Raw genomic sequence first — 18,535 nt, 5'->3', positions numbered from 1 at the left:
CGGGTGGGATCTCAACTCATTCGGCGATTGGGAGAACATGATCAACACATTGGGCGGTGGAGGTTCGTCAACGCCGGGGACCCAGGGTTCGGCGACGCCGGGGGGGTACCAACCACCCAATTTTGACCTTGATGCATATGTTCGTCCCAACGTCCCGCGGTTTTCGCAGGGATTATCCCAGATCCGGGAGGATTTTCCAGTTGATCCCACGCCGGGAGTAGGCCGAGGCGGTGGAGGTGGCCGAGGCAGTGTACAACCCCAGACGGGCGAGGACGAGGAGGAAGAAGAGGAAGAGGATCTTGGCCGACATCCGTACAACAACCTCGAAACGATGGCGGTGTACAACGCCTGGATCACGGTCTCGTACGATCCCATCGTCGGGAATCAACAAACCCGGAAGTGTTTCTGGGAAAAGGTTGTCGAGGTCTACCACCAAATAAAGCCGAACCGCTCCCGCAAGCGCACAGTTAAAATGATCCGCTGTCACTTTGACCGAGTCGACCGACAGGTCAAAAAATTCTACGGCATCTACTCGGTGGAAGAGGCGCGCTACCAAAGCGGCGCCACGGCCACCGACATTTTGACGTCCGCTTTGCGCGCCTACTACCAGGACGAGGGACATCAATTCAGATTTGTTGATGTTTGGCGCGCCGTCAAGGACGAGGAACGATGGGCCGGCGGTTTCCGCTCCAGCTCGGGCTCAACCTCGAAGCGCACGAAGCATACGGCGAGTGGCCTATACTCGTCTAGTGGTGACACTGCTGAAGGCATCAGCCAACATGATGTTGAATCCCAGGAGTTTGCGGGTACAGTCGGCGCTGCAGGAGGATCCGCGAGTGGGCGCCGTCGGCCGCAAGGGACGAAGGCGGCGAAAGCGGCTAGAGCAAGGAAGAGCCGAGGCGAATCAAGCCAGTCGGCCTCAGGATCGGGCTCGCGAGGAGGCTCGGACACACTTATGGTGGCGTACATGACCGCCACAATGGCGGACACTTCCCGCTTCTCGCACTCCCAATTCGCGGCCTGGTGGAACGGAATTGTGCATATGGCAGCACAACTTGGCCTTCCGACTCCCCCTCAACCTCGACCGCCTCCGGAGGATGATTAGCCCTTCCGATTAGTTTTTTTTTTTTTGTGTTTTTTTTAATTTTTTTTTTGTGTGTTTTTTTTATTTTGTGTGTTTTTTTTGTTTTAATTTTAATAAAGTGTGTTTGTTTAAATTGAATTGGGTTTTAAAAAAAATTATAAATTAAATTGAATGAATAGTAATTAAGAGACGGTATAGAGACGGTTAAGAGACGGAGCGTTGCAGGTTCCGTCTCTTAGTTAAGAGATGGAGGAAAAAAGGACAGTGGGGCCCTCAAATAGTGCTCAAATAGTAGTTAAGAGACGGTTTAAGAGACGGTATAGAGACAGCGTTGTGGATGGCCTAATGCACGATATGCTTTGCACTTTACCCAATAAGACCATTAGTGCGACACGTCATTCTTGCTTATATCTGAAGAAGTTGGGAGTCTAATGCACGATATGCTTTGCACTTAACCCAATAAGACCATTAGTGCGACAAGTCATTCTTGCTTATATCTGAAGGACGATATGTAAGTGATTATTATTTTTAATAATGTACTCTCTTTGTTCGTGAATAGAATTTGTTCGTGAATAGGAGTTCTATTTTTCTACTTTAATTTGTCCGCGAATAGGAGTTTCAGTTCATTTTTACTATAAAGTGTAATAGGGTCTCGCATTCCAGTACTCATTCTATTCACGTTTCATTCGAAACTAATACTCCCTCTGTCCCCGATTAATTGTCACTCTTTGACCGGACACGGGTTTTAATAAATTAAAGAAAAGTTGGTTGAAAAAGTTTGTGAAATGTGGGACCCACTTTTTTATATTGGTTTTATAATAAAATGTGAGTGGAGTGAGTTAGTTGAATGTGAGACCTACTTACCATTTATGGTAAAAATGAAGTGTGACAATTATTGATGGACGGACCGAAATGGAAAAGAGTGACAATTAATCGGGGACGGAGGGAGTATATACAAGTGAGATTTATATTTCACTAACTTTTTCCAACCACTTTTCTTAATATTTCTTAAAGCTCGCGCTGATAAAAAATGAGACTCCTAAAAGCATCCACATCCATGCTCTTGCCAAGAGCACGGATGTGGGCCCAGACCCACCTTTATTAATTTTTAATTCCCTGCTCTTCCGCAAGAGCACAACATCCATATTCATGCTCTTCTGCAAGAGCATGCTCAAGGGTCACACCATTCTATTATTCAATTTAAATACTTCAATTACTAAAAATATTCAATATTAAAATGCATTCAAAATACCCGAATACTATTACAAGTTACTAAAAATTAAAAATTACATAATTAAAATCCTAAAAGATAAAAATTACATAATTAAAATTCTAAAAATTGATATTGAGAGAGTTGTTTGGTGTAGTGTGATTTTTTGTGTTGAAATTGGGGTATTTATAGATGAAAGTGTGAATTTTGGGATAAAAATAATGAAAAAATAAATTAAAAGTGTAAAAAATGGATATATTTTATTGGGAAGTGGGAAAATATATATATTTTAATAAATCTGAATTTTTCAGATTTTTTCAAATTTAAAACAAAAAATAATATACCACGGACAACCAGAGCATGCCACGTTGCTGCTCGTGCCGTTGGCAAGAGCACAGCTCTTCCGCAAGAGCACCGATATGCGGACCCGGCTCGTACGTGGTTCATGGAGAACATGGTCGACATCATGTATACGTGCATAATCTTGCACAACATGATTGTCCAAGACGAAGGACCCGAGGCGGGAAATTGGTTCGACCCCGAATCCCCCGGAAGCTCAACCGCAAGTAGTCCGCCTCGAAGTGGAGCGCATCCGTCTATACAAGAACGGTTATCCATTCGTGCAAGGACACGCGACTCTAGCGCCCACACCCAACTCCAACATGATCTAATTGAGCACATTTGGGCAAACTTTGGCGGATGAAATTATTAAAATTGTGTACTTTTATTTTTTTATGATTTTAATTGTGTGCTTTTTATTTTTTTAAGTTTAAGTTGTAACTTTGTTTTAATGTTGTGTGTTTTTTAATAAAATGTGTTTGTTTTTTTAATTGAATTGAGTTGAAATTAAAAAAAAATGAAATTGAATGAATAGTAATTTAAGGAACGGTTAAGGAACGGTTAAGGAACGAGGGTTGCAGGTTCCGTTCCTTAGTTAAGGAATGGAGTAAAAAAGTACAGTGGGGCCCTCAAATAGTGGTTTAAGGAACGGTTTAGGAACGGTATAGGAACAGCGTTGTGGATGGCCTAAATAACATGAAACATTCATCATTAATTTTATATTACTTTGACTTGGTCAATAGGACAATATTTTTGTTAACACAAATAAATCATGACATTTTGGTAGTACTCTTTGTTAATGTTTTGAAGTGATCTTTGCCAGTAGTGCCATCCTCCCCGCTGGCTGTATGGGCGGATTTTTTTTATTTTTAAAAAATGTCTTTTGTGGGCGGGAGGTTTAGGCAAACCTCCAGCCCGTAAATAATATCAAAATGTAATTTTCTAAAGACATGATCTTAGCCCAAAATTGACTAAGATCTAAACAAGAACACGAGGATGCAAAGTAGAGGTCCCACAAAACGAGATCCTCCGTGTTATCAAGTGGAAACAGATAACTAAATACATAATAAGAAGAACCGAAAATCATCAAAACCAACCACCAAAAAGCTAGATCAACCCACATCTCTACGTCGGAAACGGAAGTTAGGATATCCCAGCTGGTTCATCCTAACCAGCGTCTTCAGATACCGAGGCGCAGAGATTGGATCATAGTAAGTAAGGGCAGGGGTCTGAACCCCCCTACCTGCAAGGAAGTCGGCAGCCCGGTTCCCTTCTCTGTAGATGTGTGAGAACCGAACATGCCGCTGAGAAGTCATACTCCGGATCAAAGCCATGTGATGTCTAATATCCGCAGCGCCAAGCTGTCCAGATGACAACAAGGTAACCAGAGCCGCTGAGTCAAGCTCAATCCAAATGTGTGTCGAAAGCTCCATAGCCGTCTCGAAACCCCGAATCAGAGCCAACAGCTCCACCTCAAAGCTCGATGATGCGGCTATCGGAGCACAGAAGGCACGCAGAAGTCCTCCATCAGAACCTCAAACCAATCCTCCCTCCCCCGCCTCCAGTGTCGATGTAGAGAAGGCACCGTCAGTGTTTAGCTTCACCCAAGGGGCATCAGGGGGATGCCATAGGACCATGAGTGATCACAGAACACGCTGTCTGTGGGAGAAAGGCATGAATCAACCGACGGCGAACATCCCCTCCAGTGGGTCGGGGTGATCTTGCCGGCCAAAACAAGCACGTGCAAGTGGTGAGTGACCTGCCAGATAACATGAGAGTGACGAAAAGGACGACCACCATGCTTGCAGTCGTTCCTCTCCGTCCAAAGAAACCAAGCAATCAAATAGGGTACAAGAAAGCTAATATGTAAGGCGGGAGCCCTCTGGAAAGAGCACCTCCGCCAGTGACCTAGTCTAAGTGCAATATCAGTGCTCGTGTGAATCGGTGTGTGCGAGGAAGGAAACCAGGCATCGAAATACTCCCATGCAGAAATCGCCGGCTGACTCGAAAAAAAAACATGACTAAGAGATTCGACCGAAGGAGACCAACAACACTGACACCTAGATGCTAACTCAATCCCCCTCCTCTGCAACTTCTCATCCACCGGCAACCTACCAAACAACAACCTCCAAATGAACACCGAGATGGTAGGGGTCAACCCTTGATTCCAGATAAGCCCAAAAATCTCCCTCTTCGGCAGTCTAGTCTGAATGCTTTCCCAAGCAGAGGTCACAGAGAACTCGCCATGGCTGGTCAAACTCCACGGCCTCACATCCTTCGCCCCCAGCTCGATCGGCGTGGCTGTATGGGCGGGTTGATTGTTATTGCATTGAATCATTTCCTAACTAAAATCAGGTTGTTAATTCCTTATGCGTTTAATAAAAACGGTTTATTATAGAACAACTTTGGTCAACCATAATCTAATACTCCCTCTTTCTTTTAATTTTTGTCTCACTTTAACTCAGCACAGATTTTAACTAAAAAGATGAAAGAAGTAAGTTGAAATGTTAATGATAGGTGAGTACTATTTTTATATTTTAGTTTAAAAATATAATAAGGAAAAAATGAATTAGTGAAATGTGTAATCTATTACTAAAAATAGTAAAGTGAGTTAGGTTAATTAATAAGGAATGGACCAAATTTAAAAACTGAGGTAGGTTAATTAATAAGGAATGGACCAAATTAAAAAATGGAAGAATGGAAGGAAGAAGTATTAGTACAATAAATATTGAACTAGACATGCTATTGGTAAAATAAGTTGATCAAATAAAACCAACAACATGTTTATTAAATATAAATATACTAGATATTAAATATCTTAAAACAAATAAAAAATTAATCAAAGGATTCTCACTTTTACTTGTAATTATAGTAGTGAGCGGGCGGGAGTGTTCAATATTAATAGGACAAAATTTGTATTGTGTGCTCATATCATTTGTTGGAGAGAGTGCTTTCGGTGGATTGATATTCACCAGTTTCAATATGAACGGAGTCACCTTTAACTGCATAGTTTTACAGGATCGTTTAGATTCATTAGATCATACCTTTGTACAAAAGATAATACTACTCCAATAATTTAATTTCTTTCTAACAATACAATGGTCGAAAGGAAAAGAGCCATTTACATCACTCACAATCAGACTGGAATGAACGACCAAGTCAACTCACAAAAATTCAAAGCAGTGACAGAAAACCCTAGAAAAATGTAGAAATAAAAACATGACTTTAGAGACCAATCATCTCCATCAATTCTCCTCAATACTCCATTTAGTTAGTTGTCTTAACGTGCAGAAACAACCATGGATGATCACGATCCAGTGCATGGGATTGGGAAGAGGCCTCTCTCTCCTCCATTCTACTCTTCCCCTCTCGACATGTCTCCCATCGTCACCGCCCTCTCCCAAGTCCTCGCCTCCACTTCTTCCCAATCCACACCCCTTCAACCTCAACCTCAACCTCAACCTCAACTACAAGGTGCTTTCTGTATATCCTTTTTTAGAGGAAAAGTAGTATTTGTATTCATTTGCTGATTCAGTCTGTTTATATAACTGGCCTCAAATGTGTGTGATAAATGTGACTAACTTGGTTGGTTTGATTAGAAAACAGTGCAAGAAATAATGAAATGAGGAGACACTACAGAGGAGTCCGGCAGCGTCCGTGGGGACGATTTGCGGCCGAGATTCGCGACCCTGTCAAGGCCGCGAGAGTGTGGCTTGGCACCTTCGACTCCGCGGAAGCTGCGGCCCTCGCCTACGACGAGGCCGCGCTTAGGTTCAAAGGGAACAAGGCAAAGCTCAACTTTCCCGAGAGGGTTCAGGGAAGGACTCGATTTGGATACCTAACAAATGGATGCATCGTACCTAAATTTTCTTCTCAGTCTCAAACTACTAATCGTCAAGAAAACTGCATCAACCTTGGTCTCTCTAACCATGGAAATTCATCTAATTCGCAAGGGTTTTACGGTGGAGGGACTCTTGTTTCTGAGGCCTCGTCTCGTGCGGCTGTAGCTTCCGATGAGGATGAGCAGAAGCTGCAAATTGATGCCCATTTTGGAACTACTCATAAATGGGGAGAATCTGGAAGCAAGAGGATGAAAAGGTATACTCTTGAGGAATAATATATAATATCATCATTAATTCATATACATGGTTTAATATGTGAATCCGGAGTTAATTAATTACTAGTTGGTAAGACATTTCTCATCCAACTAATAGATTGAGGGTACGAATTACATAGTGCGTGTAAGTTATAACTCTCGAAAATACATATCTCACAATTATAAGAAATTAAGTATAATATGCTATTGAGAAATTTGATCTATGTCTAGTCTTTTTCATGATCCATAGTAGTAATGTAATGAGTTTAATTAGAACAACGTTGTTCTAATTAATTAAGACGAGGTGCTCTGTATGTGAAAGTATCATTGTTAATCTTAAAGAACGTTGTATATATTGTATTAGATGTATTACTGCAAAACCTACATATATAGCAGATCGAAATAGATAGTATTTAATAACCTATCCTTGAAAGTGGTAAGGTATTAATTTTGGTTTGCATTATGATCTACTTGCCACGGGTATAGAGCAGTTGATTAGGGGCTTATCCTCTATTAAAGCAGGCTTAATTAATTAAGCTTAAACATAATGAACTATCCCGTACAAACTAGGACCAAGCTACCTGTCTAGTATTTTTCATTTTAATTTTGAGGTAATAAGCATAATGTGATTGCCAATTAGCTAACCATAATTTAATTTTAGAATCCGATAAGACCTTATACATTTGCTCCTAAGAAAAGAGGGGATTTCATAATACATGTTTGATATAATGAAATAGAATGAAGGTAGGAATTGAGTGAATATAGAAGAGTAATCCGAAAGAAAAGAAATGAGAACAAAATTCGTAGAGAGGGTGAGAGAGAGCAAGAGAGTAGTAGTAATATGATACGATCCTCATACCCTAGGAAATCTCAATTATTTAGTATCTTTTGATTCACCATATCTTTTCCATATCTTTGTTTTCTTATTCAATAAGTTAGGGTACTAGTATTCTAGTATTATAAATAGGAGAGGAGGTTATCATTTTAATCATTCAATAAATATATTATTTTGGCCAAGTCCCTTGCATAATACGTTAAATCCTTAATCCCTACGCCACCTGCTGCCCGAAGGAATCTCACCGCGCACAGCCGGGACGTATATCTGATCTGCAGTCGCTGCCCGACGGGCTGGAACCCGCGCACAGCCACCCAGATTCTTCCTCCGCCGACCCTCACGAGCGCCGGATTTATCTTTTCATAGTTGTTCTCCATTCTACCGAACATTTGGGATTCAGGACCTTAACAACTGGTACTTTCATGGTGATCTCACCCTCCCACCATCTCGAACCGAGGCTACACCGCTACCCGACGGAAACCATTCCGCGCACAGCAACTGCTTTGGTTGTCGAGACCCGCCTATCCGCCGGACAACTCTACTTCTGCAACGCCCGACGGGAAGGATTCCAGCGTGCTGCATTGAAGTCAGACGATCATCATCCACCACAGCAACGCCTCAATCCATCAACATGTCATACGCATACGCCGACCACCACCATATGTCACGCAGCTACACCGAAGTTGGGCGTCGTGCAAAATACCATCTGGATACGCAACCGCCTCACCAAATGGAGTCGGTCCAGATCCGCCACCCCACCTGTTGGGATCCTCCCGGTAACCGATCACTCCAGGATTTCGATCCCTATGACCCTCCACCGACGCGGCAGCCCTCTTGTTGGGAACCGCCGCCTTACCGGGCATCGCAGGGATACTCGGATTATGATCAGCCACCGCCGCGTCCACCTAGTTGCTGGGATCCGCCTAGACATCGAACCAATCTTCGCTGTCCACCACTGCCCGTGCGTCGTTCTACCTGCGGGGAACAACCATCCTGTTTGGAACCGGACAAGTCACATCCCTATCAGCTTGATAGAAACCCGTACATGAGCCGCCAGCCCCGACGCCACCATCTGCCATCATACCAGCCACCACCCAATCATCCTACCGACCCCATAGATTGGCAACAGCCGTACCAACCCCGACGCAGCTACCACCCGTCTGGAGAGCCACAACAGTTCGACCAATCTCTGAGTCACCACACAACGATGCTGCCTGCAGCTGCCCGGACCCGATCCAGCTCTGTGCACATGCCTCAAAAGTCCAGAAAGTTTAGGGATTCGAGGCAAAAGCATGGTCTCCCCAATAATCCCGAACTCATGGTTCGATCACTCACTCCTGTCCAACAAGCGGCCTTAGACGATTACAACGAGAAATTACGTATTTATAGGTTAGAGCAAGATGCTTTGCTCGCCCGTTTGAACGCGTGGTTTGAGGAGAACATTCAAGATGAAAATTTGGCCGAAGAGAAAACTGATAATACTCCCACGATAGTATTCGGTGATGATGTTCCCAATGACATTACCGATGTTCACAATGATGGCGCTTCTCTTGATGTTCCAAACAACGAGTCCCCTGAAGAGTTCATCAAGAACGAAGGGATTGTCAAGAACGACAATGAGTCACCGCAAGTGCTCGCCATGGCATATGATGATAAGATTAGTGATCTTGTTGTTCCAACACACAGGGAATTGGAGATAAAGGATGACGTTGGGATTTTGCTTCAGGAGACATTGCTAGAAGATAAAGAGGAGGATGGTTCTATTGGTGAAGTGGAGAAGATAATCGCATCGTTCAATATTGCTCAAATGTCATCGAAGGATGTTACGAATTGTTGGTTTAAGAGGGGAAGTGCTTGCACTGGTGTAAAGATAACAGCCTATTTCGATGTGGATTTCTTTGATGGCAATGTTCCAAGTATTGTTCATTGTTTGACATCACTCGACGTCGATACACGATTCATCCATCCGTTCAATGACACGCCATATTTGAGCATTATTGGAGGTGATAAAAGGAGACATTCAGCTGTTCGATATGTGTTTGATCCAGGAGGAGACGCCTAGCTAAAGCTTCTGCTTTCTACTCTCGTCGTTGGTTTGTGGTTTCCACCTTGAGGACAAGGTGGATTTCAACCGTGGGGGAGTTTATACGATCCCCATACCCTAGGAAATCTCAATTATTTAGTATCTTTTGATTCACCATATCTTTTCCATATCTTTGTTTTCTTATTCAATAAGTTAGGGTACTAGTATTCTAGTATTATAAATAGGAGAGGAGGTTATCATTTTAATCATTCAATAAATATATTATTTTGGCCAAGTCCCTTGCATAATACGTTAAATCCTTAATCCCTACGCCACCTGCTGCCCGACGGAATCTCACCGCGCACAGCCGGGACGTATATCTGATCTGCAGTTGCTGCCCGACGGGTTGGAACCCGCGCACAGCCACCCAGATTCGTCCTCCGCCAACCCTCACGGGCGCCGGATTTATCTTTTCATAGTTGTTCTCCGTTCTACCGAACATTAGGGATTCAGGACCTTAACATATTATGTAAGAAGAGATGCCCAAAATGTGAGAGAGAAATTGTGAAGTCATAAATTATAGAAGGGTAGTTTTGTCATGTAATACAATTTAGAAGATAAGGAATGAGTAATTAATACCACGAATTAAGGAAACTCACAATGTAGTTCATCTCATCATACAAAACACGTGCTTAGAGTAGTGTTGCCCACGGTTCCAAAACCGACGGTTCCGGTTCGGAACCGCCGGTTCTGGTTTATAGGAATTCGGAACCGGAACCGGACCGTGAGGCTATTTCACGGTTCCGGTTCCGGTTCGAAAACCGGCGGTTCCGGTTCCGGTTCGGAACCGCCGGTTTTCGGACGGTTTACACGGTTCCGGTTCTAAAATCGGCGGTTTCACGGTTCGGTTTTTTTTTCTATGTAATTTGAAATTTGGACTTATACAATAAATTGGAACAAGACAATGGATAATTTAAATTGAAATAAGACAAATAAGGTGAAAATGATATAAATTTTATTGAATTTGAGTTGTAACGGACAACTATACATTACAATTTACAATACATATACAACATACAACATACAACAATGTAATATAATTTACAAGTGTCGTCGGAACGTAAATAAAAAAAACATGAAATGGGGGATAATGGATGAATTTGAATTCAAAATCAAAATTTTAAAAAATTTGAATTTCGGAAAACCGGCGGTTTTGGCGGAAAACCGTCGGAACCGCCGGTTTCACCGCCAAAACCGCCGGTTCGGTCAACAAACCGTCTGCCTCGTGTTCCGCACCGGAACCGAAAACCGCCGGTTTCACGGTTAACCGCCGGTTTTCGCGGTTAACCGCCGGTTTTCGGTCCAAAAACCGCCGGTTTTGGCCGACAAAACCGGCTGAAAAAGCTGCCCCCGCTGCCGCCTCGGTTTTCTCACTGGAACCGTGAAACCGCCGGTTAACCGGCGGCGGTTCGGTGACGGTTCCGGTTCGGAAAAATCTTGAACTGGAACCGGACCGCGGTTCCAAATGCGACGGTTCCGGTTCGAAAAAATTAACACGGTTCCGGTTCGGAACCGGAACCGGTGGGCATCTCTAGCTTAGAGTGATGATCCGAGCATGAAAACTACCAACTTTTTAAAAGGAAAAGAGGGGTTTCTCTCTATGAAATTTTGTAAGGAAAGTATAGTTGCTCTTGCGTATGTACGTAGAACTTTTATCTGAACATTTTATCTATATAGTGGAGTAAACAAACTATGGAAGTAGCTGCCATTTTTTGAGAGACAGGTACCTCAATAAAGTATTATAGGATAATAAAGAAGAGGTACAAAATTATGACATTAGCCTGTATATAGGACAGCATGTATGTACAAAGAGATGAACCGAATATTATGGGATAGGATGATATTATCGATGTTCATATAGAATTGAAATCAATATATAAGTCTCATGGATCTCTCCTTTTATTACCAATTGATTTAGGATAGACCCCATGAATTTCTATCTATATCCATACCTGAATTGAAATATACTAAAAAAATAAGAAGTATTATATAGAGTAGACAGTACCCTTTGTTGGGGACAAACACAAATAATTACGAATATAAAAGAGGTGATCTCATGAATTATTTACCTAGTTTGATACTACGTGTATTTACGTTTGAGGCGTTATCAAACCAAAGACTTCACTATATTGCACCGTTTTAGGTAATATAGAGAACCCAAATACAGCTGATCACTAAAAGATTATACACAAGGAAATATATCATAATAAAATAAATCGTAATTAGGATAGAAAAAATAATGGGCCTAAAAATAAAATACATGAGACTCCATATTCCAACAACCACGTAGGAGAAATGCTCAGAATTTAAAATTGGAAAACACTATATATCATTCTTACTGTCTGGTTTTACAGATGGACAGAAGGCCATCAATGAGGAATGGGCTGAACCGGTGAGAATTTCGACACATACGCTCGTTCAATAAACGTAACAATAACTATTTCTATATTTATTATGATGTGTATGTATGATTTTGAATATTAGATGAATAATATTTGGATGTTTTATATATATATGTACGACTTTGAAAGTTAGATGTTTAATATTTGGATGTTTTTGTTGGGATTTCAATTCTTTGTGATCAATATGTTATACACTGTTATTAATAAAAATTATTGCTGGTATATATATACCTGAATATGTAATTAAAATTGAATTGTAAAATAGAATGTGAAGCAGTTTAAAAAGGAATTATGTGGGGTACTATAAATGTGCATTTACATAGTTAAACATTTTAGGTATTTTACATTTAAAATCACTTCATAAACACTATTAAACACTAACTGTACTAACAAATTATATTTAATACTCCGTATATCTAAAAATATAGTACTCCGTTGTATAATTTATATGCAATTGTTTTATTTAACTACTACTCTTGTTGTTCCAAGATAATTGAATTTTTTTTTCTTTTGCGAGAAATTTATGAAATTGATGCTTAAAGGTTAAATTAAAGTGAAAAACTAATACAGTATGAGAGAAAAATAGAAAGAATAAATTTTTTGTCAAAAAGAAAACTACTATAGTATTATTTTTGCTACATCTATTATCTTTACAAACATTAAATAAGATTGTTATAGTAAAGTAAAGTTTTAGGACAGTTAAAATTTTTATAAAAAATTTGACTGTATATTGGAACATTTCAAAATTAAGAAAACTAGAATATATATTAGAAGATTTCAAAAGAAATACAGGAATAATTTCATGGAACGGTGAGATTATATGTATATAGTAGAATAACCCAATTCCATTTGAAAGCAGTGAGATTCCGGATTCACTGCTTCCTAAGAAATTGTGAGAAATCTGTCTGTATTGGAATAATTTCACATGGAGAAATTTGTGATTATCTAGATTGGTTTCGAAATATACATGTTATTTGTATGTGTGCACAACTTACACATAATATAAGCTTTTGTATATAAAATATAAAGACTTGGATGAGAATGAAGCAAAGTAATTCGACACACAGAGATAAAGAGAGGAGACTCGCCTGGCATGGTAGAGACACTTGACCGTTGATAGGTAGTTCCAAAGCTTGAAAAGAGAAGTCTAAAATAATAATTATCGATATGGGCATAGTAATAGTATAGAAGATAAAGTGGATTGCAGATATATATACAACTTGTATAATAATATATATATTTTGCTTTATTTCTTGCGAGAGGCATTTAAATTTTAAAGATATAAGTGTGAAAAAGAAGAAATGTTAAAGGTCATCGAATTCGGCCTGCCGTTTAAAATCAGAATATCAATTTGGAGGTGGTGTTTTTTATTGATTTCCATCGATGATATTCTAATCATGTACTGTATTATTGTTGTAGGTAGCAGAAATATGGAATGTTCTATAGCTGTGGACTTTGACTCATTCACACGATTATTGCATCACATTTGGAGCTATTCAGAATTTTACACTCACAGACTAATTGGTAATCGTTGACTTACTCATAGAGCATCAGCAGTGGCGGACATCACCACGGAATTCCCACCGGCGTGCGGGAATTCCGTGGCTGACGTCCGCCATTGTGCGTGGCATGCACGGATACGGAATTCCGTGTGGACGTCCGCGCGGAATTCCCGTTTATTGAATTAAATGTTTTTTTAATTTCTATAAATTATTGAAATGTATTTTTTTAATTTGGTGAAATGTACTTTTTTTTAATGGAATTTTTTCCCTATTTGTGTCGAAATTTTAATTCCGTTAATTGTTTAATTCCGAAAATTGTTTAATTTGTGAATTTGTGAATTTTTTTATTGTGGGAAGTCCGTCGGGAATTCTGCGGGGAATTCGGCCACTGTGCAGTGGGAAGTCCGTATAACGTGGCAGTGCAGTGACAAGTCCGTATGACGTGGCCGGAGGTGTTTTTGGGAATTTCGCGGAGAATTCCGCCGGGAGCTTCGCGCCACTGCTGATGGTCTAATTGAGCGGTTAAGTTTGACATGTGAGACTATAACAATGACAAGACCTGGCTATAACAAAGCTTGAGGATTAAGTAACAAAATGAACTAAATCTTTATTGCTCCCCTCCAACAAAAAATGGTACTTCACACACCCCATTTAAATAGTTAAAAATCATAGTATTAAATAATTTAATTGTAAATGACTAAATTATCATTAGTCGGTATTTGGTATATTAGATTTTTTTTATATAAAAGACAAAATTCTCAAACCCGTAACAAGAAATTTTAGAATTTAAAACAGAAGCCAAGCACAACATAACAATACAAAAACATCACCAAGACTTAGTAAAACAACCAAAGCCAAGACCAGAATGAGCTAACCCAAACTGAAGACCAAACGAGAAGGAGAGAGCAAAGACCAACGACCTATTTTCTTGGATGGATGTAGTATTTATTGATATGTGATAAGGCCTATTTCATGCATCAGTTTAGGAGTAAAATGTATGTTATTTAATCAGTTTATCGTGCAAAGCGAGTGATAATTGTGCAGGAATGCCGCTTGACCAAGGGCAACAAGGCCAAGCTGATCAAGATGGTGCAAATGGCGAAAAGGGACAAAATCGGGTGGAATGATCAAAGGCGTGATCAAGCAGTTAGCCGGGGGACCACTACATTCTAGAAGAGAAGCACGTGTAGCTGATGCATTGGATAGGATCATCAATCAGTTATCAATAACGAAGGAGAATCCTCATTCGATTGCCGAGGGACCACCGCATTCTAGAAGAAGGGGCACGTGTCAATTGATGAGGTGCGCGATCCTAGCGTGAGTGAATATTCTCTGCCGAAATCGTTATCTAGCTGGAGGTCGTTGCGGCGAGCTTATAAATGGAGGATGTGCCACCATAATTGAATCGGATCTTCATTTTTATCTTCTCTTTTTCGTTTCTAGTTTAGTTTCCAGTTCCGAAGATAGCTTAGTTAGAGAAACGGTCAGTTAGAGAGAGAGCGACCGAAGGGAGCGCGACAGAATACTCAATATCTGTTCGGCGCCGTCTCAAGTTTCCGACCGAGAGCTGTACTCGTTTTCTTATTTTCTGAAGTTGTTAGCTTAGTTTAATTCTGTGTTGTTCCGTAGTTAAAGAATTGATCTTTTTGTATTCTGCATGTTCACAGTACTGATCTGAGCTTTGAATATAAAATTCAGGATTATTTTGTTTTCGAGAAATTTGTCCACAGTTCCAGTCTAGTTCAACTTTAAAGTCTCTGATCCAGTGTTTAATCATGATGAATGGCAAAGTGTTTTGTGTTTTCGTAGCAAGCCTAGGTAGTTAAGTCCTTTTCCAGCATGATGAGTTACTTGATCCAGTAGTTAGTTTACATTCCGCCTAGCGTAACCCAGTAGTTTTAAACTCCCAACTTAAAGCATGGCAGTAGCCGACCCCTGTTCACTACTCACACACTCAACGCACTGGTTTCTCTGTGGGATCGACCCCGTACTTGCCGCTTTACTGTTAAAGTAGTGCAAGTTTGGGAGTTATAAATATTTCTTTCGGTAGAGCGAGATAGAACGCCTTGATCAAGTGGCAACGACATTTGCTAACTGATCCACTCGGTTCGGTTATCTTCCATATAGCTTGATCCAATCCGCGCTTTCTCCGAAGCACCCAACCAAAACGGCGCCATTGCCGGGAAAACATGGTGTTATTACATGGATGTGTTTAGTGCATAGGTGTGAATAGTCTTATTTCTTTCTTTTCTAATTTGTTTTTTTTTCTTTCCTTTTATGAGAAGGTACCACCGCGGAGGACACTGGAATCATCCTCTCATGTACAGAGATACAAACGCTCATTGGCGAGTCCAGGAAGTCGGTGTTGTTACCACTCGATACAGAGCCGCGTTAGAGGCAGCAGCCGCTGAGCAACTGACCAGTGAGGAAAAAGGAGAACAGAACGCACCACCAAAGCCACCACCACTTGAGCAAGCAAAAGCAGAGATGGCCCTCGTCGACAATGACTCAGGAATTGGCTCCCTGCACTCTCATGATGAGAAGGAGCCCACCCATGCTATCGCTATCACTCCAGGGATGCGAACAATCGTGATCAAATCAGGAGTGCTAGCCGTGTTGTCGAATTTTATGGCCTCTCGAAGGAGTGTCCTTACGCCTTTCTGGAAGAATTTTGCAGTTACTGTGATATTCAGCCCGTTCCGGCTGGATCCACATCAGAAGATTATAGGCTAAAGGTTATACCCTTCGTCTTGAAGGGCGACGCAGGAGTCTGGCTGTCGAGGTTGCCAGAGGGATCGATCAGAACATGGGCCGAATTTCGCATGATATTTTTAGACCGCTTCTTCCCAGCGTCGAAGATGAGCGCCCTGAAGAGGGAGATCACAGAGGCGAGACAGGAGTATGATGAACCTCTAGGCCAGTATTGGGATAGATTTCAAGGACTGCTTCAAGCATGCCCCAACCACAAGATGGGAGATCGTGAGGTCTATTCAACCTTCTATGGCGGACTTACGGTGGACAGAAAAAATGACCTCAACCTAGCAGCCCAAGGGGATTTCTCAAAAACCCCATTCAGTCAAGCAAAGAGTATTCTGGAGAGGCTAATTGAAGCCAAGCGATTGTATAAAACCTCCCGTGGCCAATACAGGCGAGGGGTCGTGCACGCAGCGGAGGCAAGAAGTGATGAGAAGCTAGAGCCTTGATTCGAGCAAATGGAGAAGAAGCTGTTAGAGGCAGTAGAAAAGTCCAGAGCGCATCCACCGCCTGCACCTAAGGAGAAGCCTTATGTGCCACCACCACCGGAAGAGCACCATTACTATTATTGCGAGTTCCCTCCTGAAGCGGAGCCACAACCGCAGGTGAATGCCATCGGTCATTGGAACGCAAGTGGCAACTGGATCCAAGGGAAGCAGAAGGATGCCCCGTTGAGAGACCATCCCAATTTAAGATGGAGTGATCAGAACCAAAGCCATCCACCTCAACCATCGACACAGCAGATACAACCCTCCGAAGGGCAGCCCAATTGGCCCGCTCGGAACCAAGAGAGATCAAACAACGGAGGGAACAGAATACAGGGTGGTTAAGCGAACTGGTCAGGTGGACCACAAGGCAGTTGGTCAAGCGGACATCAAGGAAACTGGTCGAGTGGAGGACAGCCTAACTGGTCAAGCAGACAGCAGGAAGGAAACTGGGGATACAGACATCAAGGCCCCCAGTCAAGCAACCAGTCAAGCAACCAGGGGAGACAACCGAACAACCAGGTGGTTAGCTATGTCCCACCACATCAAAGAGACAACCAACAACACAACCAGCCATAGTACCAGCCAGACCACTATGGGCCGTCCGACTACGCTCAGCCGAACCACGGTGGGAGGCCGTCGAATCAAAGATATAACCGGCACCCCAACGAAGGTCAATGAGAAATGATAGTCCCGCACCATCCTAATGATGCAATGCGAGAAATTCAAGAGGCTCAGAAGGAGCAAAGGGCAGCACTGGACATGCTTACGAAGCAACTGTCTCAAGTTGCAATGTTGCTGGGAGAGCTGAGAGGAAACGAAGGAAAGATCCCTGCCACTGTGCAACCGCCTGGGCGCGAGAACATTAGCGAAGTCTCCCTGAGGTCAGGGAAGGTGTACCAGAGCCCCAGCCCACCTGCAGTGTCCCCAGCGTCTATACCTGGACCAAGCCACCAAGAAGAAGGAGGGTCCAGTGGAGCGGATCAAACGAAAGGGAAAGAGAAAGACAAAGCAAAGGTGGGCAGTAAGACCACAGGAGAGAGTCAAGGAGAAGAAGCCGAGAAGGTCAAGCCATATCCATACCTCGGAATGGTGACCAGGAAGAGAGACGCCACAATCGATGGGGCCAGTATGTTCAAAGATGTGGAAGTCAAGGTGCCACTCTTGATGGCATTGAAGATGCCCCCAATCAGAAAGTTTATAAAGGACTACCTGGCGGGGAAGGTCAACGAAGAAGGAAGAATGATTACAGAGGAGAACGTCTCTGTCGTGATCCAGATGAGCGATCTCCCATCGAAAAAGACCGACCCAGGAATGTTCACACTCCCGATTTCGATTGGAGATATTCAAGTGGAGCACGCCATGTGTGATTTAGGGGCATCCATCAACGTTCTGCCATACTCCATTTATAGGAAACTGGGAGAGGCCAAACTCGTCTATACTGACATCATGATGTAATTGGCCGACAGATCTTGCATTCACCCAGAGGGAATTCTGGAAGATGTAATCGTGAAGGTGAATGATTTTCTATACCCAGCAGACTTTTTCGTCATCAAGATGACAGAGCCAGCAGCAAGGGAGTCAAGTGGAGTTCTACTGGGAAGGTCGTTCCTGTCTACGGCCAGCACCATAATCGACATCCGTAATGGGACGATCGACTTGGATTTCAATGGAGAGCAGTTCACGTTCAATATTGATGAAGCTATGAAGAGGCCAGCAGACAGCGAGAACGTGTACTCAGTAGA

At 42.2% G+C, this 18,535-nt stretch overlaps 1 protein-coding gene across 1 annotated transcript; it reads left to right on the top strand.

Moving 5' to 3' along the window:
- Positions 1 to 5,665: 5,665 nt before the first annotated feature.
- LOC121743767 (ethylene-responsive transcription factor ERF114-like) lies at positions 5,666 to 13,210 on the top strand. The gene is made up of 3 exons (XM_042137134.1): positions 5,666 to 6,107; positions 6,233 to 6,731; positions 12,002 to 13,210. Exons 1-3 carry the CDS (start codon positions 5,933 to 5,935, stop codon positions 12,021 to 12,023), a joined length of 696 nt encoding a protein of 231 aa, XP_041993068.1. The 5' UTR covers positions 5,666 to 5,932; the 3' UTR covers positions 12,024 to 13,210.
- Positions 13,211 to 18,535: the final 5,325 nt, after the last annotated feature.

This window comes from Salvia splendens, chromosome 8 (assembly GCF_004379255.2).
Source record: "Salvia splendens isolate huo1 chromosome 8, SspV2, whole genome shotgun sequence".
In the NCBI taxonomy this organism is placed as follows: domain Eukaryota; kingdom Viridiplantae; phylum Streptophyta; class Magnoliopsida; order Lamiales; family Lamiaceae; genus Salvia; species Salvia splendens.
This window is presented reverse-complemented; position numbering and strand designations above follow the sequence as displayed.

What these genes read in the sequence shown, in the direction of transcription:
- LOC121743767 (XM_042137134.1), top strand. Translation starts at nt 5,933, where the DNA reads ATGGATGATCACGATCCAGTGCATGGGATTGGGAAGAGGCCTCTCTCT. An exon ending in ACCTCAACCTCAACTACAAG is followed by an intron (nt 6,108 to 6,232) that starts GTGCTTTCTGTA and finishes TGGTTTGATTAG; the next exon opens with AAAACAGTGCAAGAAATAAT. An exon ending in GGAAGCAAGAGGATGAAAAG is followed by an intron (nt 6,732 to 12,001) that starts GTATACTCTTGA and finishes CTGGTTTTACAG; the next exon opens with ATGGACAGAAGGCCATCAAT.